The 24,130-nt window shown below is 37.8% G+C and overlaps 1 protein-coding gene and 1 long non-coding RNA gene across 3 annotated transcripts in view; one reads left to right on the forward strand and one right to left on the reverse strand.

Annotated features, from left to right (window-relative positions):
• Positions 1 to 17,874, reverse strand: part of LOC134536553 (myotubularin-related protein 6) — a 211,039-nt gene extending 193,165 nt beyond the window's left edge. Inside the window, exon 1 of one of the 2 annotated variants that reach the window (XM_063376301.1) lies at positions 17,690 to 17,874. In XM_063376301.1, coding sequence (XP_063232371.1) covers positions 17,690 to 17,713 — 24 coding nt within the window. In that variant the 5' untranslated portion in view covers positions 17,714 to 17,874. The remainder of the gene's footprint in view (positions 1 to 17,689) is intronic. The other variant, XM_063376298.1, reaches the window with a different exon arrangement.
• On the forward strand, positions 11,365 to 13,945 carry LOC134536556 (uncharacterized). The gene is made up of 3 exons (XR_010075801.1): positions 11,365 to 11,682; positions 12,212 to 12,354; positions 13,701 to 13,945. It is a non-coding gene; the product is annotated as an uncharacterized LOC134536556 (long non-coding RNA).
• Positions 17,875 to 24,130: the final 6,256 nt, after the last annotated feature.

A 24,130-nucleotide genomic window follows, 5' to 3' on the forward strand; every position in this document is an offset into this window, starting at 1 on the left:
TTGTAGGGGATGTCAGGGGAAAAAGGGAGTTCCTCAAAAGAAAGCAGGGTTATTAGAACCATTACCTATCTGTGAACCTTTCGAACGTATTGGTGTCAATATTTTAGGCCCTTTTCCAAAAACCATGTCAGGAAACAAATACATTCTTGTTGCTATTGATTACGGTACTCGATGGGCGGAGACTAAAGCCACCCCCACTAGTAACGCAAATGACGTAGCTAAATTTTTACTAGAAAACATAATTTGCCGCCATTCTGTACCATGTTCCATATTGACAGATAGAGGAAAAGTTTTTACTTCCAAAGTCGTTAATGAATTACTTAGGTTAATGGATGTACAAAGTTTGAAAACCTCAGGATACAGGCCAAACACAAATGGATTATGTGAAAGATTAAATGGAACAATAGCAATGATGCTATCTCAGTATGTGGCATCCTCACAACGTAATTGGGATGAATATGTACCCTTGGTCACTTTGGCATACAACACGGCGAGGCAGGAAACATTAAAATTTAGCCCATTTGTGCTCATGTATGGTAGAGAACCTGTATTACCCTCAGATGTTCAATTAAGTCAGCCTGTAGAAGATGAGGACAGCCTTCGACTGCGTACTCGTTGGAAGGAGATCCTGCGACAGTCCAGAGAGAATTTAAAAAGACAACAGGGTATCGATAAAAAAAGGTATGACCGCAGACGACGAGCGGTGACCTATAAGATAGGACAGGAGGTTATGGTGTACACACCTGTTCGAAAAAACGGTTTGTCAGAGAAACTATTGCATAAATGGTTCGGTCCTTATGTTGTGGTGGACAAATTGTCTAATAACCTGTACAGGTTAAAGAAGACGAGTCGAGGCAGAGTTTACGAAGTTACAAACGTAGAGAGAATGAAAAATTTTTACAGTGTATAAGTTATGATAAGTTATGTAATAGAGAATTTTTTTGGTTGTGAATAACTAAATAAAACAAACAGAGAGAAAAAAAAAATGGAGAGTTTTGTAACACTTAAAAAAAAAAATCGAGCCTGTCTAATATTTAGTTTTGTATAGAATTTTTACAGAGTCTTAAGGCGTGATCATCTTCCGTCCTGACGATGAGGATGCTGCACATCGTCCTGGTGTTCCTGCAGCTGGGAAGCAGCCGACAACATCGACCACTACCTGAAAGAGCAGTGGGGGTGGTTGCGGGAGCTCATTTCGAGCCGATACCTCAGGTAACATTGTACACTTCATCGGTACCAGTAAATTTTAAGGTTGCTTGGCCAATGCAATTAGATGACATTCAGGATAGTATCAAAGAAATCACTTCTTGTCCCTCCAATAGTTCAAGTGAATGGTGTGTTATTTTCAAAGAATTAAAACATAGCTTAATTTATACTGACATGCTAATTAATAAGGTAAACGAAGCAGCTGGGGATGACGTATTGGATTTTCAGTCTCAAGTTAGGGAAAAACGAGGATTAAATTTCATTGGAGAGTTTTTTCATTGGTGTTGTGACATTGCAGTCAATAGTCAATTGAATAATCTTTTCCTAAATGAACAACAAATGTCAGAACACATAAACAAGATGGAATCACAAATTTTAAACACTCATGAGGCACTGGCAAATATGAGCAACACTATTTTTGTTATAAACGAGGGAATGACCGGAATTCTAAAAAGAGTACAATCAAAATTCACAAATCTGTCTAGTTACTTAAAAGACCTCCGAGAGACTATGATGACTAAGTTTTCAGGAATGGTTCAAGACATAGGACATTCTTTCCAGTTTCAGGTAGTGTTGGCCTCACAATTAGCCAAACAAGCGCATACATTTACAAGATTAGAGATTCTGGACCAGTGCCGGTCAAATAAGATACCTGCCATTGTAGTTACACCAGCCCAATTGAAGGAGAAATTAAATATGCTAAATGAAATTCTTAATAGGGATGGTTATGCGTTGTCCATAAGTGTGTCAGAAGTTCAGAAATATTTTAATTTACACATTTGTATGTGGCAAGTTCACAAGGAAAATTTATACCTTCAAATTAAAGTACCAATTGTTAAACTAAATTCCAATTGGAGATTGTTTCAGTTCGTCGCAGTCCCATTTCAGTGGAAGAACTCAACTTGTCATTTGGATCATGCTCCAAATTTTCTGGCAGTGGATGGAGACCATCTAATCACTATTCAGGGTAGAAATTTATTGGATTGCAGACCATTTGAAGATAAATTGTGTTTTGTTCCCAGGTTCTCCGGAGACACTTTGTGTCCAAAGGCTCTTTTTCAGGGGATTACCGTTGAAAACCTTAGTACCACATGTGCGTTTCGATGCCATTCCGGAAACCAACTGATGATCACCCAGGCGGGACCAGAGCGGTACTTCTTAACAAATCCTTCAGGAAAATTAGACTTGCAATGCATGAAACATAACAAGGAATCTTTATTTTTAGGAAGTGGAGACATCCTCGGAGCTTTAGATATAGAAGTACCGTGTGATTGTCGTTTGTATTTAAACCAAGAACTTAAAATTAACGAGTTGTATCCATGTGATTCGTTAACGAAATCTAAATTTCAATTAGTACATGTAATACCAGCTGCTTGGACGAAGTTACGCAAATTGAAAATTTTCCCTCATCCTACGTCAACACATACAGTTTTTCCATCTTTAATGGATTGTTTAGATGAAAATTGGCCAACTTTAATACCACATTTAAATTTTTCTTTGTCAAAGTTTGAAACCCCTTTAGACCCGATTCATTTAAGAGAACCAGAAAACGTACCTAGATTTGTAATGAAAAACTTGCAGAGTATTGCACTTTCCATTGTAAGTAGTGTATTATTATTATTAATTATTATTAAAAATCCATATCTAGTAGGTATTGGAACGCTACCAAGAGTATCTGCCTTGGACAATGTTACTACCCTTGGCAGAGAAATAAGCGTAACTGTAATTACTATATTGGTAATATTTGGAATGTTATTATTTCTTTTACTAAAATCTGAGAAATCGGGAACCCCTCAGTATGTCTGTAGAAATGTCGACTACAGTAGAAAATTCTGTTCCTTCTACCAGTGGAAAGGTAGAATTAAAAGACATACTAGCCAGAGATAATGGTTGTGAAGCGAAGTTATCCAGTGAAACTGGTGAGGAATTGAAAGTAACCATTTCTGTTTGAGATGATCAGTAGTAAATGAATTTTGTTCAATGTAAAGCTTTACCTACGATTAGAGAATTAGAATTTGATTAATATTTATGTGAAGGGGCATGCGCCCATAAATAATTTTTATAGAACCAAATAACGATGGAGGGAGAATACCAGGTTCAATAAGGGGAATTATGACGTCAGGACAAATCATTGAGAATGTGGGTGGGATCCTTTCCGTATTCCCATTTTCCACCATAACCCCCCCCCCCCCCCCCCTTGTGTTTTTATTATTCAAGAAGTGACATTGATAGTTATCGTCAATCGAAGAAAATGACTTGTGAGGCGGACTTGTTAAGTGCAATTTCAAAAGGAGTGCTGTGGTGCAGCTCCATCCAGAACACTTGTCCCTTCTCGAGTTGGGAGAAGGCGCGTCGTTAAGGGTCAGCCAGATACCACGTGGGCCAGTTGGGAGAAGAGGACCCTCATCTACCCATTGCTGCGGGCTGGGGCCCATATCGTCGAATTGTGTGGTGAAGCACGATTACCAAGCGTATCAGCGGTTTGGGAGTGGCCATGTCCAAGGACAGTGACTACCCATCGCGGTAGGGTGTGGCCCCCCTAACAACAAATTTATCTAGAAGACTAGAGTTATACGTAGTTTGGGACTACTGACCTGACTTTCAAAACAAAGTGTATAGCAAGAAAATGCCAGTGTAATTATAAACTTTCAACCTACATGTGGACACAGTCAAGTTTTTGTTGTAAATTTTCCTATTAGGTACCTTACCTTATCCTTCATCTACGAAATGTGGGGGGGTAGGCTTTTCTTCAAGATGTTGAATATTGCAGATGAGTTACGAGTTTAGTTTTTGAATAGTTAACTTGTTTTAAGAATCTTTAAAAGTTATTTTTGTGTTGATACCTGGTATGACCCTCCTTGGTTAGTTGTGTTGATCTATGTTGATCTCATGAATACTTCTTGATAAACACAGGAAAATACGTCATTTATTTAAATAAGATAATTTAATTGTTTGATTTGTTCACTATTATTTTGATATTTGAGAGTTTTTTTTAGTTGTTTGTAATTGTATGACTCCTGATGCTGCTCATGTATTTTGTGTAGGAATGGTGTTGTGTACCGTGGATGACGAGCAGTTGGGACGAACGACGTCGGGATGGACTGGCTGGGAGAGGCAGAAGTTGGAGTGGGGTGTGATTCTGCAGCTCACAGTTCCGCTGGCTGTTCCTGTCTCTGCCCTGAGTTGGTGCATCTCTTTGCCGTCTCCCTCCTGGCTGCTTGCTGTCCCAAGCAGTGCTAACATGTGAAATTTTGTAAAACACACTTGTCCTCCGAGAGGAAATTGTCAATAAGTGCTAGTAGAACTTAGAGTTGGTATTTATACATAAACAGCAACCACTGTAATCACTAACTTTAATTTATAACTATAACTGGATCACATAGAAATGATAGTGACAATTGGTTTTTTTTTTGAAGCAAACTTAAATATTCCCCAAGCATTGTTGTAAGCTTGTGGGGCACAAGCTCCTGCCGCCCGGGGTGATGTCACGTTGTTCAAAATTATCATTAATTTATTTAATTAGTTTATTTGTTGAAAATACAATTTTAAATTCTTTTCGCTAGTTCGGGACTTGGTTTCCCTCAAGCTAAGATGGGGTAACACCTTTGTTTGATTTGGGTCTCCGCGGGGCTGGAAGAGTGCGAGTCTTGCACGTCTTTGTCTGGAAACGCAAGCGTGACCGCGTTTCAGCCAGGCCAGCTGACACGTTGTTTGCTGCAGTTCCAGAGAAACGCGGCACAGACTTGTTTACCGTTGCTTTTAAGGCCAGTTGGGAACGAGGTTGTGCGCACGCGCTTTGCACAGGGCGAGTGTTGCAACCTGGTGGCCGGTTTTCTGACTACGTGGACAACCCGGCACGTTCGACAGCGCGGCCGGCTTGTTGTAATAACTTTACGTGTTTGGAAAACACAGGAAAACTTCCCGTCAGGATGTTTTCCCCGTAGGGGTTTTGCGGCCAAGCAAATGGCTTAAAAGAGATGTAAAATGTTTTCGCGGGGCTGTAATCCTGTGGAAGGCTGTTATGCTGCCCGGCCGTGCGGCGACGTGGTAATGGTTAGGTGAGTGCAATCAAAATGGCGTCTGAGTGATGCCGAACTCTTAGTCTTCCGCTCCTTTATGTTTCTTCGTAGTTAACTTTAAATTTCTCGTTTGGTGTATTATTTGATCTCTTAAATAATTTGGTTTTCAAAGCTCCGTGTTATTAACGTGTAATGAGTTGAGCCCTACAGTTTCCTTTTTATTTTCAAGTATAACTCGGTAATTTGTTTGCATCACGATCCTTGTCTTTTCATGTTTATGATGACGTTATAAACTTAAATTAAATAATTTTTAAAATCAGTTTCGAGGTAGTGGATGTTCTGAATAATTTTTAAAAATGAAGTTGGGGAAGAACTAATGAAGTTTGGTATCATTGGGTGGCCTGGAGGTAATTATCACTAAACTTCTCATGGAGGTCCATGAGAAACCTTTGTTTCAAAAGAAGCTCAATGGCTGATAAAGTTTGGGAACTGCTGATTTATACAGTACACAAATGCACACTAACTTTCCACACGTTATTAAAATAGCTAAGTTTTTTTTTCTCAAAATTTTGTTTATATTACTAGCAGTCAAACTAATACTGTAAAACATAATTTTTCCACCCTACAACCCACCCCTTTTTTAGAAGTTGAGTACTTATAGTGTATTTGTGGTAAAATCAATAAAAAAACACAATTACGTACATAATTGTACAGTGTGTTTGCCATATTTTTCTTGGTTTTTTTTTTTTTTAACAATTTGTCTCTCCTTTTTATTTGATTGTTTTACATGTGGAAGATTGCTGCATGACCGGTGGTAGTTTTAGATTATGGAATAATATAAAAAATTTTAGTTCATATGCATATTTAATTTGTTGTTATTATATTATTGTATTTTTGTAAAGCACTACTTGTCCAGTATCTTTGGGCACAGCGATGCAATGAACTAAACAAAGCAAAACAAAACGCTTGAGAAAGCTGCAGAAATGCTTCTGTCAGTGATGCATGCAAGACTCGTAACCTCCACTGGAGCGGCACAGATTGCAACAAGGGAGAGCGTAGCAGGTGCGATGCTCACTGCACAGTGACTGTCCAGTCTGCAGTTCTTTGTTCTATTTACAGCTCCTATTCTTTGCCACCAGTGCCACACCAGGCACAACAACTTTTACTGGAATTGTTAAGGGCGTGCCTCCCATTTCAAGTCATGATTATATATTTATAATAATCACTGATCAACTTTTAGACTTTTTCAATTGTTTAACTTTCACGAAATGAAAAATTTATACAACACATACCTTTTGCATAATTAAGCTGCCAAAGTTACATTTTTAACATTTTTGGGTTGTACAAATAAGGAGAATTTAATTTATTGCAGAACTGAAACTTTTTAGGTTCAACTGCAATGCCACTGACTACATCATGATATGGTTTGCATTTCTATCACAAAAACTCATTGCATGTTTCTTGGCTGTCAAAATCGTAACAAAATTTGATAATTTTGATGTGCCAGGTAAAATGAATTAATATTTTCTGAAATAAATTCAAACCATTTCTTGTCAAAGGAGGTAGTGCTATACCAGCAGCTGAAACACAAATGAATACTGAAGTGTTTTCTCTTCTTGAGTCTACTGTGTGTGTGTGTGAGTATGAGAGAGAGAGAGAGAGAGAGAGAGAGAGAGAGACTTGGAAATGTGACAATAACCTTACAGGAACATTATCTACTTGCTCAGATAATAGTTGGATTATCAGTATTATATTTCAGGAGTGGTTTAAAAAATTGTGTGATGCAGTTGAAGAGCATCCACTGTTGTTAATTTTAGATGGCAACCTGACACATTTAGACCTACGAACAGTCCTGATTGCAATGGAAAAACAGAATCACCATCATAAAACTGCCTCCACACAACAGATCTCTGATAACCCTTGGATCATACACTGAAATATAGGTGGGACCAAAGGGTTACAAAGCAAGCTAAAGAAGAATGAATATAAGGAATTATTGTGTGATGTTTGGAGTATTTGGTTACATGAACAAAACATTATATCTGGATTCAAAAACCACGTCTATCCTCTGTACAGAAATAAATATACTGCATCACGATTTTACCCAGACAAATATTCAAGGTATTTGACAAGTGAACAGTCCATGCACATTGAAGGAGTTGCCACTACCTCAAGTTCTTTGTTACTTTAAAATAGTCCCAAGTATGTCTACATCACTTGAAAATTCAAATATTGTCTCAAAAACACCTGTGCTGAAACAACTTCTAAGCTAAAAATTTGAGACGATTCTTTTTAAATTACATTAAAATGTACAGCTGTCTCAAAAATAATTTCATAAAAAATTTGCTCCCAGCGCTAAAGATAAAATATGTAGATTTTGTGACAGAAATAGAGAAAAAATTTAACCTAAAGAACAAACAATGAAGAAACTTGTTAAGACCTTAAGTGTAAGCGTGGACCAAACCTGCTGTGTGAAACTGAACATTACAAAGATTTGAATCTTGAAATGTTGACTGGGATTGCCAGTGGCACAGACATCACAAGTGATTCACTGGAACCATCAGCAGATAATTTTGTTGGCTTGGAAAGTACCAAGAATGTCAACGCAGGAGACTTACTTCTGTGCAAATTTAGTTGTGGTTCAAGAAGGTCCATCTCCTATACATGCTGTGACTGATGGCACCATCTTGGATGGTGATAGTGAAGTGATAGCTCTTAATGCAGGAGAAGACAAAAAAACTTTATAAAAACTGACACCTAACATAACATTGGTTAGAAATTGAATTAGTTGAATAAAATCATGGATGTATTTGAATGTGTCGATGTACAAAATAGATGTATCAAAGAAGGAAAAAATAATGTTTGAATCATTAATTCAGATATTTAATTGTGTGACATAATAGGTCTCCTTTTTTTAAAAAAAAAAGAAATATTGGTCTGTAATTAAATTATTAGAAAAGGGTAACTCCTAAATTTGAGGCAAGCAATATCTTTCAGTGTTCTGAAAGTTTTACATTTTTATAATATGTGTACAAATATTTGAAACAATTTTTTTCAATAATTTTTTGTTTATTTTTAAAATTTCTTCTTCGATGAGACTTTTTTCACTGACGTGTGTGTTTTTTTTGTTTTTCAGATGAATCAAAGACAAAAGACATTTTTACTAGCCCCATACTGCTGTACCATATATTTAAGTAGAAAAACAGGAATGTTTAAGTTTAGCCCCTAGTTATTTCATAATAGCCCCCAAACTGTAGCTGTTATTAAATGGTTTTATTGCAATTTTTGTTTTGTTTTTTATCCTACAGATAATGCCTTGAAATAATTATAATATAAAATATTCACATTTTCATGTTGATTCTATTTTTTCCTTACTTAAAAATAAAACAAAAGTTAGAAATTAAGTTCTGTTATTCATTTCATTTTAGCCCCACCTGACCATATGAAAAAATTTACATTTCAGGTTTGTACCAATATATACTTTAACCCTTTCCTGCCTAGAAATTTAAAAAAAATTGAATTTTGTAATTTTTATTTCATTTTTATATTTAAGTAGGCATAAAAGGAGGCCATAATTTTTTCCAATTTTTTTTATTTATATTTAATATTTTTTTTAATGATGGGACTTTTTCCTGACAGGCATTTATCATATGTCCAGCTCAACAAACAAAAAAAAGGGCGCTCCAGACAGGTGCAGCGCTGCCGTATTAGTGCTGCAACCTCTTGGCTGTCAATCGAACTTCTTCGACAACTGGCAGAGCGGAGCTATACAGGGACCCAGAGGTCCCGACAGGCAGCATGTGGTTTCAAACATGCACACACTATTTCTATGGGGCTTCAAACATTGTGGGACTCACAAGTACCGCCAGGCAGGAAAGGGTTAACTTACTTATTCTGATTCACACTTGATTTCCGTAGCAGAAAACAATTATGATTGTTAGAAATGGTGGGTGATAGCCATTAAATTTTTGTTATTATGGTTGTAAAGCCCTACAAACTAAGTATGTAATAGGTATTACAAAAATTCCATATTGTAATCTTAGCAACCTCATGCACAATAGTAAATCATATAATTTAATTAACATATTTTTATTTCTTTTAAGAGGTCTTCCTGTGTTTGATAAAAATTTTCTGATTATAAATTAACCTTAATTCATGTGTTTCAAGTTATTCTAATGATGTGTTGACTTTATAGTAAATAAATTTTTGTTTTTTATTTATCTGGTTGTAAATTTGGTTGTTTTTTTAGTGATTTAACTTAATTTTTAAGTATGGTTTTGTTTTGCTTTACTTATAAATGAGAGTATTTATGTACTTCTCCTTTGTACTTTGTTTTCACCATGATTCTTTTAAATCTGATGCAAAAGTTTAACCTGTTGCGTACAGAGGAGATGAGAAATGGAAAATTCAGTAACTGTAAGAAAAAAATGATGGAAGGTGTCAGGCAGCTGTTGCTTAGCGCCCGTATTAGCTGGTAAAGGCATTTTTTTTTGTTTGGTTAAAATTGAGGTCACCAGACCACGTAATTTTTTCCTGGTGTAATCTCACGTCAAAAAAATGCCTCACTACGAGGGGTCAGAACTTGTATCCTGCTATGTCTTTGTAAGGACTATGGTGTGATCGGAGGAGACGTCACACACCTGCAACTCCGTCGGGCAGATGCAGCTGTGTAGCTTCTGTACTAGGTGCCTACCGAGAGGTCGCAGCCGGGCGAGAGCTCACACAATTATATAATTATGTGAGATTAGAGAGAATTTACCTGCTGTGGTCCGGGTGCTACCGCATATAATCAACTTTCTTTTTGTTTTTTCAGACTGTTTATCTAGACCAATACAAGTCCAATAGAAGGATCGGATGAACTCTGGCTTTGTTCCGAAGAACTGAGTCCTTCGGCTGTATCGCAAGTTCATGTGTAACCCATGGCCCCCACAAGGGTGGGGCTGGGTGGACCCCTGGGTCCAGGGCCCGGCCCAGCCCTGTTTATTTTCATCTGATATACATACTAGCTGTGGTTATTTTAAAGTAAAATAATTTTATAAATAAAGCTTAGTTTGGACTTGTAAAATAGTAACCATAATTTTACTCTGTATTTTCAGGTTAAATAACATTCTAAAAAGAGTGTAGGTAAGAAATAACCATGCAGTTATAATGTAGCACGTGACTGTAAAATTGTGGGGGGAATGGGGGGTCTCCGATCCTGGGTCCAGGGCCCGTAATCGAATGTGGAGGCCATGGTGTAACCGTAGGACTTAACTACGAACTATCCTTAAATATTCATTCTTCGGTACTGCTAACAGTCAACATGTTTGTTTTTGAAAGTCAGAGAAGAGGTTATGTGTGAAAATTTGTATACACTACATGTACTTTATTTTTGTGGTTGCAAGATGGCTGCCACAATGACTGTAAATTTTCTTTGAATAAAAAATACATAAATATTAGTTTTGCATCTGAGACACATTATTCATCAACTAATCAATAACAGTCAAAACAGTATATGGAACTTATACAATTTTCAGCGCCTAACTCAATTCTAGACCAATCCATTTGTTAGCCTGGTGGTTCTAAAGTGTGAGAGCCCTAATAATTTTTTAATATAAATTATTGTGGATTATAGTCCATCCACGGTAACCTCACTACTTTTTTAAACGAACCTTTGAAAAAACACACCAGGATGCAGCATGTTTGGTTCGTTTGCAAAAATACTTTCCATCATATGCATATTAAACATGCATTAACACTAAATTACCGTATAATGATGTTAAATAAAATTTTACAAAAAAAGTAACTATCTATGTACAATATTATTAATATTAATGATCTCGCATGTGTGTAAATGAAACAGTGAGAGAAGTGGTGTGTTGGCAATGATTAGAACGAAATAGTTCCATAGCCAAAATATATATTTTTGGACTTTCCGCATGTATTTAAGAATTTGTTTGGGTATTTGTTAAGTTTGAACATTTTTTTAAATCTCTGGTGAAATAAAAACGTTATGTTAACAGTAAAAAAATATTACGTGCCGAAACCGTGGTCGCGCATTAATAATGTTAATAGTCACTTGTTTGTTTTCTCTTTCAGCCGTTTGTCTGCAGTCTGCACTCTTTACGCCATATTGCAGTGTGTTTTAATATATGTATTACTGACCGTGAAATAACGTACAGTTTGTGTTTCAGGATTTTGTGTTAATATTGTGTATTTTAACTTTGTTATATTATTTATTATCTACTATTGTAATGATGGAATTTGTTATCGTTTTGATATTTTGTGTGGTTCTTGTGATTGCTGTAATGGTAATTGGTTCCGGGATGGGGAAAGCTACTTCTTCGCAGCGTCAGATGGACATCATTAACGTCGCTCAGAACTTATATGTTTTAATTAGGAAAGGCGACTTGAAGAAATGTGACGTTACGCAGACGACCGCGTTTCTTCTCAACATCGCAAAGTCAACTGTTCTCAAGTAAGTAGGCTTTTTTCGTTTTCATGCACGTAAAAAAAATATCGACTGTGTCCTAAGTATTGTCGGCCTGTGTTTTAACTCACGAGGTTTTTTGTGTTTTATTTCCAATTTATATTTTTTGGTGTGAGACAACACCGCCATGTGGCGTCTCTGTTGAAAAGTTAACCTAAAATCATATTAGGCCTACTCAGGTCCTAACAATAACAATATAGGCACTTTCAAGTATTTTTATGGGTGTGATACACGTTTGTTTATAACGATGTTTATAAACTTTATGATAGGTTTAACTATAACATAAGGGAGTGATTTTATAATTTGCATTTAATTAGTTTTTCATCTGTTTGGGAGATCACAAAATAAATAAAAAAACACTTCATTAATTTCGTGGACAAAGTCTGTCATGTTTCCATTTAGTGACCACAAAGCAAATATTTGTGACAAAATGCCATATTTGGAACACTGCCTAACTGCGTATTGTGAACGGGTCCCCGGAAAAGTGTTATGACAAATGTTTTTTTTTTTTGGTTAGGCACTACAAGAAAGACATTGAAGAAGTTTCAACACCAGGAAAAAAGAGGAAAAAAAGGCCACAGGAAGGAAAGTCACTTGACACAGTCGACGATTTCACAGTAAATGCAATCAGGAATGCAATTTACAGGATGTACGCTGAAGGTAAAAATTTGATACTGAAGAGTAGTTTCAATATCACTGGGGTAGGCCCTACTTAATTGTATTCATTTCATATATCCATATGCAGATTGACCGGTTCAGTTTTTTTCCCGATATCATCTGTCCTTTAAAAATACTTAACATTTTTGGGTGGTTTGTTAGGTTTCTTTATTGATATGGTATTGATATATAGAATATTGTGCAACATATGAAATAGGTACACGTCCTTTTAAGGTTAGGTTAAAGATAGAAAGAAAATTGTTACATTCTAAAACTACAAGTAATGTTTATATCGTTATACACAGTATACATATTAAATAACCTCAACTTTTATGATGTATCAGAAGGTTAAATAATGACTATTTCCAGTATCAATAATATCCAGTTGTGCCTAAATTAGTGAGTTGTGGTCTAAGCAAGCATGGTTATTAAAAAAAAATTGGGATACTTAATTGGCTAAATTGTACTGTGTGGCAGGGTCCAGTACAATATATATTCTATTGCAAAATAGTGTCATGCCCCGCCTAACCCTTTAGAAAATATAGGGGTATTGTTATTTTATAAACAATAGGCCTACTTCATTGTAATGAAGTATCATATGAAAACACAACTTAGCCAGACAAACTGTGTGTTAGTGTATGAAGTAACAGAAGGTTATAAAACAGTAAAAGTTTAGTATCGCGTATCCGATTCGATACATTGATCCTGATCGCATGATCCTGCAAATATTGATCCTGTGATTGATGATGCTTGCTTTTCTAATTTATTACATTTAAAAATCCTGTACAAAACCAAAACTAAAAACCTGTGATGTAGTAATGAGTTATGATTTAAAGTTGAATAATAATGAAAATATATATGTTTTATTAAACTTATGATAATTATTCTTGCTATACCACAATATTTGATTATGTTCAGGATCTTTGATCTGAATAAATGAAAAAAAGCATGCACCACACGATCAATAGGATGTACAGGTTCATGCATAAATATCTAGGGATCACATGGGATACACGATACAAAACATTTACCTATAACACAGTGTAGAGCTTGTAACTTATTGATTGCTAAATTGAATGCTGAAATACTAATGTTTTACACAACTTCAATACAAACGCGCAATATAATCGTCATATCATTGCAGACAAAAATACTGCAATGTAGAATTCCTCTAAGCAAACTACAAAATTTAAATTAATTTAAAAGTATTTTTGAAATGTAAGTTTATTAAAACTATTTAATAAATGAAAATTGTGCACTTAAATTATCTTCTACGGGGTTGTGGTTTCGCTTAGTTTTGTGTACCTCTGTTATTTCATGTATTGTTAATGTATGCAATAAATTTACAGGTTTGAATGTTACAGTCGACACCATTTTGAAAGAAATCAGGGAAAGACAAATAGATTATTATGGTGGAAGATCAAGTCTTCATAAATTGTTAAAGAAGATGGGATTTTCATGGACAACTGTTGATGGACGAAAAGCTTTGATAGAGAATGAAAACAGTATTGCAGCGAATAGATTTCTTGAGAAAGTATAAAGAAGAAAAAGAAAGAGGTGCCAATTTCATATTTTTTGATGAAACATGGATTTTCCAGATTTACCACAATTTTACTGTTCATAAAATTATGATTTTGTCTAATAAGTATACTCAGGAAAATGTATATAACCATATTTTTATTTGTGGCCTTAACCGGCAAAATGGTAGGGGTTTATTAAATAAAAGAAGAAAATTCATTTTTAAATGTTTTCATCTGAATTTGTTAATTTTATTAAACCTTCAATCCTTAGTCTTTTCCAGATTGCTTAGATGGACAGCCATATGTATAATTTACAATACTTTTTTTTTCAGATGCAGAAAACTGTGTTGAACTGTACTAAAGGATGATATTTATTGCTTACATAAATGTCGTAAATTTATATGTTCTCCTAAAAATTTACTTTAAATTATATGTTATTTCTTTAGCTAACAAACTTATTTTTTAATATTTTTACCATTGGGTATCATAAATGTTATGAACATATACATGTATACTTAGATCATATTCAAATTACTTTATATATATATACACATAGAAACATAGATACATACATACACACACACACACACACATTGTTTTGACAGCTGGTGATTGTAAACAAACCATTTGACATTTGTCACATGGCAATGTTTTTGTTTACATACGGCGGAAGGATACATAGTGACATTAAAGTAGATCCGGTGAAAAGCAGGGCTTCAGAAAAGTAGGAGGTTACCGTGGATGGACTATAAAAAGACTTTTCCAAAACACATAGAATTTTTTTTTTTAATTTATAGTTATAGTTTTAAGTGCTGCTTGAGTTTTTTTTTAATTAATTTTAAAATGCACAACTTTAATTTGTAACTATTTAAATCTAAACCACTGTGTTCCCCAACTGCAAGCAATTTAAGCATCAAAGTCACACCAGCTCATCTGCAGCATTTCAGCTCTTACTTTGAATAGGTTATTTGATCAACAGTGAAAAACAAAAAAAGAACACATAATAAATAACATTTAGCCTACAGAAAAGATAACATTTCCTAATTCATCTACTGATAAAAATCACATTGATGGATCACAATACTTTCTTTATAAGTATGTACTTTCAAACTTAAAGACTGAAAGCTTGCTTCAAGATGGGCTTCCACCTGTTGGCAAAGAGTCATTCCCCACCCCATGTACTTTCCAACTTAAGCCTTAAAGCTTGCTTCAAGATGGGCTTCCACCTGTTGGCAAGGAGTCATTCCCCACCCTCTCTTTAACCCCCTGTAATTACCAAAAACAAGTGCCCTCAAGTTTAACACACCATTACCACTTTGTTTGTGTCCACCATACATTCATCCTTCAACCAGACCAGTGATTCACAAAATTCCACATGTCAGTCATAATCCTTTCCCATTTGGATGCTGCCGACTGACTAAAGCTTAAAATTTGTGGAAACTGTATCTCGTAAAATAATAGTAGTTTGGAGATCATGTAGGCCTAAGCTAAGCACTTATACATCACTATTTGTTTCTGCTACATACATTACTTATTTTTAAATTTTTGAGTTTTCTACATATGCAATTAATTACGATTCTGTGTCTAGGTCAATTTTTGTTTCAATTTTTAACGTTTCAAATGTGTTCAACCGGAACCTAAAACATGTTACAGAAACAGTTTTAAAAAATTCTAAGTAATAAGTGTTTACAGGCAATGCCTTGCAATCATTTTGGAGGTTATGATTTCATCCATTTTTCTATTTTTAAGGTCCGACTGATGGAATTTTCCGGGCCACTGATTGGTTGAGTGTCACGTGATTGACGGATGGACGGGAGATGTATGGACGAGACGGATCATTGTGATTCCAGCTTTAGTCTCCCAAGTGGCACCTTATCAAAGGCCTTTTCGAAGTCTACAAAGTACACATCCTATTTCTCCCCATCTGCTGCTTCCATTAGGTCCTGCAACAGCCTACTGTCTCTCACAAATACACACCTCCTAAAGCAATCTCTAGACATCAGTCTCTCCATTAGGTTACCCACACTATAATTCAGACTGACGGTTTTGTAGCATGCAGGGTTCACCTGTATCAGTAAGGGATTTATAAAAATTATATTTTAAAAGTAGGTAAAGTTTTTTTTCTTTTTATGTTATATTTTCAGTATATTTAGAACTAGCGACCCGCTCCGGCTTCACGCGGGTGCAATGCTGATACTAATAATACTAAAGAAACGCGTGCGATCGCTGCTAATCATAAAGTGCTGTAGGGCGAAGCGCGGCCTTTGAAGCGCTATTTGTACCGCCGCAACCGCTACGTCCCTGCATTTTAAATCTGTAATATCTTCGAAAATATTCATTTAAATTATATGCTGTAAAGGGCCATATTGATCTATATTAAATGCACAATTTATTTAAGGTACTTAATTGGAAAAAAATTAATGCTATAGTGCTTAAAATTGCTTCGTAAATAAGCCATTATTTCACGTAAAAAGTAAAGGATAAAAAAATGGTTAATGTGTGTTATTCCTAAGAGATAGACATATACCATCGCGGAAAAGTTCTGAAAATGTTCTTTTTGAAAAACAAGCATTACGGAGAGAGTTATTCGCGCGCGGAGCGGCAGTCGCAGACAGGCCTTCACGGTGGACAGACGTGCCACTCAGGATGCTGAGGCGGGCAGCGCGTAAGTGGACGCCGGCATTATGACGTGGGGGAGTGGCAACGGCTTTCCAGACTACTGGGGACAGTGCCCTGGTCTGGGAGCGAGCTCGGTCGGGCAGCGTCGTTAGCTCGATAGGTCAAGCAGCAGGCAAGGGCCAATCGCGGCACGCAGACAGCGACAGGATAGACTGCGAATTACCGGCACGTTAGCGTGGGACGGGGAGAGGCCAATGATAGGACCGCACGCTTTACCAAGGAACAGTCATCTCTATTTCCCGCTTAGTTTGTGCATATATGGGTTTAGAGTTAGATTTTCAGTGTTGTATATAGTTTGTGCAGGACAGTGTGTCAGTAGTGGAGTAGGTGAACAATACTCGCGTTGCCGTGCAAAGCTCTAGACTGTCGCAGGCGAAGCCGGGCCAGCCCCATATAAAGAGTTTCTGTGCGAATAAAACAGACATTCTGCTAACACAGGCTTTTAATAATTACGTATTCGAGCTGGTTCCTCCCGGGCCAATCCCTTCTCTACCTAGAGCAGCTGGGCAGCCGGGCATAAATCAACGAGGGAGGGACAGCCTGGCATGTTTTTATTGTGATATTTTTGTTATGTCTAGGATCTTTTGACATGCTAAATTAAAACAGCAAGCATCATGTAACACAAGATTAATAATACAGCATCATTTCATCAGGCTCAAGAAATAAACGTGGGTAAGTGAATTGGAACAATTACTGTTCATGTTAGTTACACTTAAAAATAACAGTTGTTTTGGTTGGATACATTAAAAAAATTGTTAATTCACGCAAAAAATTGATTAAGTTACGATAGCTTTATTGTAAATACTAGAAAATGCTATGACCGATTTGTAAGGTTAGGTTAGCTACATTTTAAAGTCTGTGAGATGTTAGGTAGGTTAGCAACACTTAAAACACTACACAGTATTTTACAGGACAAGTATTCAAAAACAAGATACTATACAGCATTTTACAGGACAAGAAATTACCATAACACTAAAAGCGTTATTGTTCTAATATAAAAACTTTAATACAAAATTTCTGGGACTATCTATACTTTTATGTATTTACATGTTAATAGGCATATTAAAAAAAACATACCTTCTAAATTCCTAATTAAATTACAATTTAACCTACAAAATATTTAAAATAATTATTCCTACCTTCGGAGTCTTAATTAGCTCCATGACTTTTCACAATAAGATTGAGCTGCCTTCCTTCGCACAAATCAAATATTTATCTATCAAGCAAAGCACGTGAGCATCGGAAAACAGATTTAAAACCCCTACGCGTTTCATATAAAGCAAAAACCAGTCCACTTGATTTGTTTTTCCTGTCTTTATTCTCCATAGGTGTTGTATGTAATAGGAGCAACTGAATTTTGTCAACAAGAGATGGTAACACTCATATTGATGAAGGGTGTTATGTTAATATTTGCCCATCTTGAAAAATACAATTACAAATTAAAATTCGTCTTAAGATTTAATTGCTTAGGCAATACCAATTATCGTTCCAAAAATGACGAGAGCTTACTCAAATTATGTTGTATGTGTTTAACCAAATAATCGTCAATACGAATATACCCCACATAACTGTAATAATTAAATATGTCGTCGTCCCTCCGAAGGCCATAAAGCCCGGCCTCCACCCGCCAGTATTAAACCCCGCTAACGGAAAGCACCCCTAGCCCATTTCATGTGAGTCAAGCGAGCCATCGACGCCGGTGAGTGCCTTCACAGATTACGTCCATATGCCAACACCACCAAACAGTTCTCATGCATCATTAATTGCTGTGAGTAATTAAGCGATTTTTAATTAACAGAACAACCCTGAATAGTGAAAAGTGTGTCGTAGGGTGCACCTGTTTTCCCCGTGGGAAACCGGTATTTAAAAACGTCTGGAACATCCCTTGCGGCCTTCCGCCAATAATTAACCAGTGTTAATCAACCTAATTCACCTTCCTGTTTTTACTTGCAAATAGCCACTGGATTAGTCAACAAGTGACAGACAGTCTCCAGCTTGACTTTCTATTTACAAATATTATTAATCTCAATTTTATTATGTATTATTATAGGCCTTTTGCCAACTAATTCAGACAGATGTCATTAAGATACGAGGGTTCTAGAAATAATAATGACTATGTAATTATAATTATACAATTGGAATAACGGCAAAATAGAAAGTTCGGCGCGTCATGACGCTTCCTCCCCTCCCAAGCCGGCACAAAGCGGCAGTAGAGTTTTACTCACAGGCCGGGGCGGACATGTGATCCCGCGGGGAGACTTCAACTTTTGTACTCCTGATTATTCATACTGGTAACTATCATAATTCACTAAAACCTCTTTTCCTCTCCCCGCGTGCCCCCGTGCCCTTTTCCGGTGCAGGGCTTAACCCGGCCGCTTAAAGTTTTGCTCGTCGCGGAACAACGGTTCGCGACGCAGTCACTTTACGGTCCGGGCCGATTCCCGCGAACATAAATTAACATAATTCGTCGAGCATACAACTGCCGACTGCAAGCTTAAAGACTTTGCCCCTTAATATTATCTTCGTGGGCCCGCGACTCACACAGGTGAGCCCCGGCACGAAGCTATCTCCAGTTCATCACGGGAGTGGCCGTTAATCCACCCAAACTCTTCGTCGAGCCATAAACCAATGTAGGGATCTTGTTTGCAAGTGCCGCAACGTAACACGTAATTAATTATCAGTGCGAGTGTTTGTAGTGCCAACGTATTTTTGTCAAGTGTAATTATGTAACTTGTACCCCATCCACACTATGTGAGATGTGATATTAAAAACTTGCACCTAAATACCGTTTCTTTATTTCGTAAACGCCTCCTGAACAATTAGGAAACAGTCCTCTATACTGTTTAGGGCCAGTGCGTATTAGTAGCAGGGACTCCCTCCCACCATCAACAGCCATCGATCCTAGTGGAACACGCAGGGGCAAAAACCCACGACCACCTCGGTTAATCCTCGGATTAACCTGGCGCCCGCCAGAGATTTCCTTTAGAGCCACTGAAAACCACTAGGACCGCCCCGGGTCTCGATCATGAGGCCGCAGGTGACGGCAAATAAATACATGTTAACAAAAATAGTCTTTATGCAAACTATTAATAGATATAATATATACGATTTGCATTATAAATTGTAAATAGATATATAAGTTATTCGTTGTCCTAAAAATCACAACAACCAACAGACCACTTTGCCTTGCAACTCTTACTCAAAAGGAGGAGCACCGAGGGCATGACCAGAGTGACCTGAAAGCATCTTTCCCCCTCGAGTAAATAAGCCATCCACCATACTCAAGGTGGCCATGAAAGCCTTTGGGCCTTAACCGAAAGCAAGGTTGGTACATTTTGTCTAAACATGTACGGGTAATGCAGAAAATGTCTTGATGATTATAGTCTGTTACATAAGGTCTGGGCCACTACCCATGCAGGAAAAAAAAACACAAATTTAAAAACGAAACTGGAACTTCCTTCACATGAGCACACATGATTATGGGGTCGTCCATTAATCACGTGATGTTTTTTTAGCAAATTTTTAACCCCCCCTCCCCCCTAGTGATTTGTGGTGAGGTTTCAGACCCTCCCACCCCCCTTCCCAATAAATCACGTGTAATTTTTTGGTACAAAATATTTTTAAAAATTTCAGAATATTATCTTTAAATATAGGTATAATCTAATTTAATTCTGGAAAATTAAGCACAGTGATAAAAATGTCCAGACACACATTAAGGTTCCAGGTTTATTCTCACTGGCATAAAAATAATAAAGGAAAGGCTTATATGTGATATACGCATGTATTCGGCGCCAAAATCACAGTCTTACTGGAGACTGGCAAGCCGAGCCGGGTGGTTCATGTTGCGGCGGGCGGTGATATTGTTGCCTGGCTACGGCGAGTCAAGGTCACGCGTCCCTTTTCGGTTTAGTAGAAATCGCGCGAAAAAATAAATACACGTGATATCTCTCTACACCCCCCCCCCCTCCCCCCTTGTGATATTTCGTGATTTTTCCTGACAACCCCACCCCCCCCTTTCGAGCCTCACGTGATTAATGGACGATCCCTATGTTATACTGTTGGTGAATTCAGACTGGCCATAGGAGAGAGAAAGAAAAAATTGAAAAGACTTATGCTATTGCTGAGAAGAGGTCAGTTATAAAATCATGAAGGATAAAATAAAGGTTGAAGAGAACCACAGTGTGAACGCGACTAGCTGTGCCAAGAAGGTATAAGTATGACGAACTGGCCGAGGTCGTGACCTTTGTGCACTACACTAGCCTGCATCCAAAAAAAAAAAACTTTTTAAAGTTATAAGTCAAGCCATGTTCTCAGTCTAGTCAAGCTAATACAGAAAGTTTTTATTAGTTAACATATAAATAATGCAATGAAATTATTATCTATCATTTCTTGATTACCTAAGTTTGTCATCGTCCTGCTAGCCCTTCCTCGTAGTTCGACGCCCGGCTGCTCAGTTGTCCTAGGTAGAGTGGGGTTCGGCCAGTGTGGCCAGGGAGGGTCAAGCTCAGACATATAATTATCCACCACCAGTCTGTGACGAACACCCGGTTTATTAACATAGGACACTCTACATGGGGCTGTCCCAGCCCTGCCTGCGACGGTCTGGTTTCACGCATGGCGACACGAGGGTTCTTTTCCTGACTGAATACTTGGAGTTACTTTCAGGATAGTCTGCAACGTACTATATATGAGTTAAGGCCTGTGTTACGTTGGGGGGGGGGGTCCCTGTGTGTAATATATGTCCTAGCGCCCTTCAGGTTTCGGTGACTCTACGTCGCGTAGCCCGGCTATGTCTGGATACACATCATGATGTGCACACTAGGTTGCAAACCACTATGTACAAATGCGGAAATTCCAATCCGATACGCCCATATACACCCTGAACAGGCCTCATGCTACTGGTGCCTTCTAGCGCTATGTCATATAGTTCGGCAATGTCCGGAAGTGTGGCGCAACACTAACACACTATGCTACAAGCTATTGCATACAAACATAAATGCCCCGAAAGCTACTATGTACAAACGTAAATGCCCCAGTCCTAGCTACCTGTATACGAAAAAGATCAGACTCGTGCTATAACTTTATGCTGTCGCTATACTCGCGTCGCGATGCCGACGTCCACTTACTGACTCGTTGGCTCACTGCTCGGCGACCACCTCGAGGCACGACTGCCACTCGTCACGTGACTGCTTCTCGTGCCCGCCCGGTGACGACTGACTCTTGCGTGCTCTGGCGCATCGGGCGGCTCTTCATCCTTCCCCCTCCCCGTGTCTCGCGCCGACCCTGACATGTCGCAGACGGGTGTGACGTAGTCGCCCAGTGAATAATGGTAATAGTACAAAACATAAATACTTCAATGATAAAAATAAATATGTACAATAAAATGAGATTAATAAAGAATATTGTCAATATTCATCCCGCTGTAAATACAGCGTCCATCCTTTCCAAAGAAAGTTCATCTTCCGCTGTTGGACCCCCTGATGCACAAATCTCCCCTGCCCCTTTGTCCTAGCCACACCGCACTACCCTGTTCGGCGCACTCGCGACACAGGGCAGGAGAAGGCATTGGAGCGGCATAACGGGCTGTGAGAGCTGGGTGGACACTTGGTTCGACATCAAGCTAACAGTGGCGAGGCGTGAGGTTTACATAAACATGGTCGGGAGGGGGGTCCGGGGGGCCTCACCCAGGAAAATATGGATTTCAAGGTACAAAAGGGTGCTATTTAAGTAGTTTTCTTAACTGAACATTGACTATTCCACACGTAGAAAAATTGACATTTTTTTGTTTAAATTATAAATTATTTTTAAAAAATAATAATGTTTGACTTACATTATTCTGATGATAAAATACCTACTCTACATTATTTATATACTAAGTGGGAGTGTAGTATTATCGATAACTGATACAAAATATATAAACAGACAACACATGGCAAAGTCAATACTTAAAATAAAGAGAAAAACCTCATAAAAATGTACTAGAACAGTAATAATTAAATCTTGGTATTTTTCGTACCAACACAAATAAAATTATCTTCATATGTGATCAGAAACTCTGTTAACTGGTACGTGTAACTATAAATTGGCACGTCAATCATTCCATTCCTGAAACACCACCTCGCCACCTGCCGTGCCGAACTGAAGCGGACATAGCCGAAGCAGTCGGCGGAAGAATTCCACCGTCTGCTTCGGCCATGTTTGCTTCAGTTCGGCAAGAAAGCGTTACCTTCGTAGTTTCTACCACGTATTTTTACAGCCAATCCCCTTCTCGAACATTTGTACCATGCCACCCCCCTTCCGAAAGGAAACTACTGCGGCAGCCTTCCTGCTGAAAGCGGTCCTACCAGCGCTTCTAAACCTAGCAATGCTTCTAAAACAGCATGTTTTGTGTGTCAACGAGTTCTTTTCTTATAGCGCACAGCGCACAGTATTGGGACCCAAGAAGATAGTGTAAAAAATACATACACCTAACTGCACAAGCCAAAGTAAAATACTTTTCTCAATAAAATATTTGATTTAAAAAATACAATGTCTGGAAACTTCCTGGGCAAGCACTGCTTGCCTTGCTTGCCCTGACGAGCCGCCACTGCAACAGTAACGGATCCAGAGGGGGGGCTGTAACGCCCCTCGTGCCTCAAAGTTTAATTATTTTAAATTAATTAAAAAAAACCTTGGAAACTGCTCGGCAAGAAAAATGAGACAATTAAGTTATTGTCCAGAGGTGGCACGAGGTGGAGAACAAGATAATTTGGAACTCCCTGACACAAGCAACTGGGGAGTTGGTGGATCTTTTAAGGGAACAAGGTATATCATAAATAAATTAACACTACACAAGTAGCTTGGTCTATAGGTTCCCTGTTTTATTATTAAGGAAATTTGTGTTCGTATTATTCAAACCTGACAATAAAAATCTTAGTACATAACAAAGTTAAAGGGGGCGCCCCAGGATTAAATAAAACAGTACATGTTACACCTTAGCAAAAATTATTACATAATTAAAATTTTGAAAATTGCACCAAATTTGAATGTCCCATCAATTACATCGATGATTAGTTTAATTGATTCTACATATTCTTGAGGAAAGCACTGTTCGCTGGTAGGTTATTCATTCGATGTATGTAGTTCGTAGCTAGAAAGTGGGGGGGGGGGGGGGATGTTGATTTCACATTACCACCCGGGTCTTCAAAAAATAACGTCGGGTCGCGGAAACCTCTCTTCTAACGTGACCCGCAGTGGAGGTGCAGGACCACGAGCTGGGAGCGATTTCTCTCTCCAGCACTTCGACCCTGTCTGAAACCCAAATCAAATTCAAAACGAATTAGACTTGCTTCCAGACAGTCCTATACCGTCGGCGCAAAAGGCCAACAAACGGGAATGGGGGGGGAAAAGAAAAATATTACTCACCAACCAGAGTGTAGAGTTCGGAGCTCACTAGGTGTCTCGCGCCGACATCAGGATGCCGCGGACCGAGAAATCAGGATGCGCGGATGAAACCGGAATTTTTAGAATTAAATAAGAAGAAATAAAAATTTAACTACGCATGACTTTTCTAAAAACTACCTCTGCCTGGCTACTGTACA

This window comes from Bacillus rossius, chromosome 11, assembly GCF_032445375.1.
Source record: "Bacillus rossius redtenbacheri isolate Brsri chromosome 11, Brsri_v3, whole genome shotgun sequence".
NCBI lineage: Eukaryota > Metazoa > Arthropoda > Insecta > Phasmatodea > Bacillidae > Bacillus > Bacillus rossius.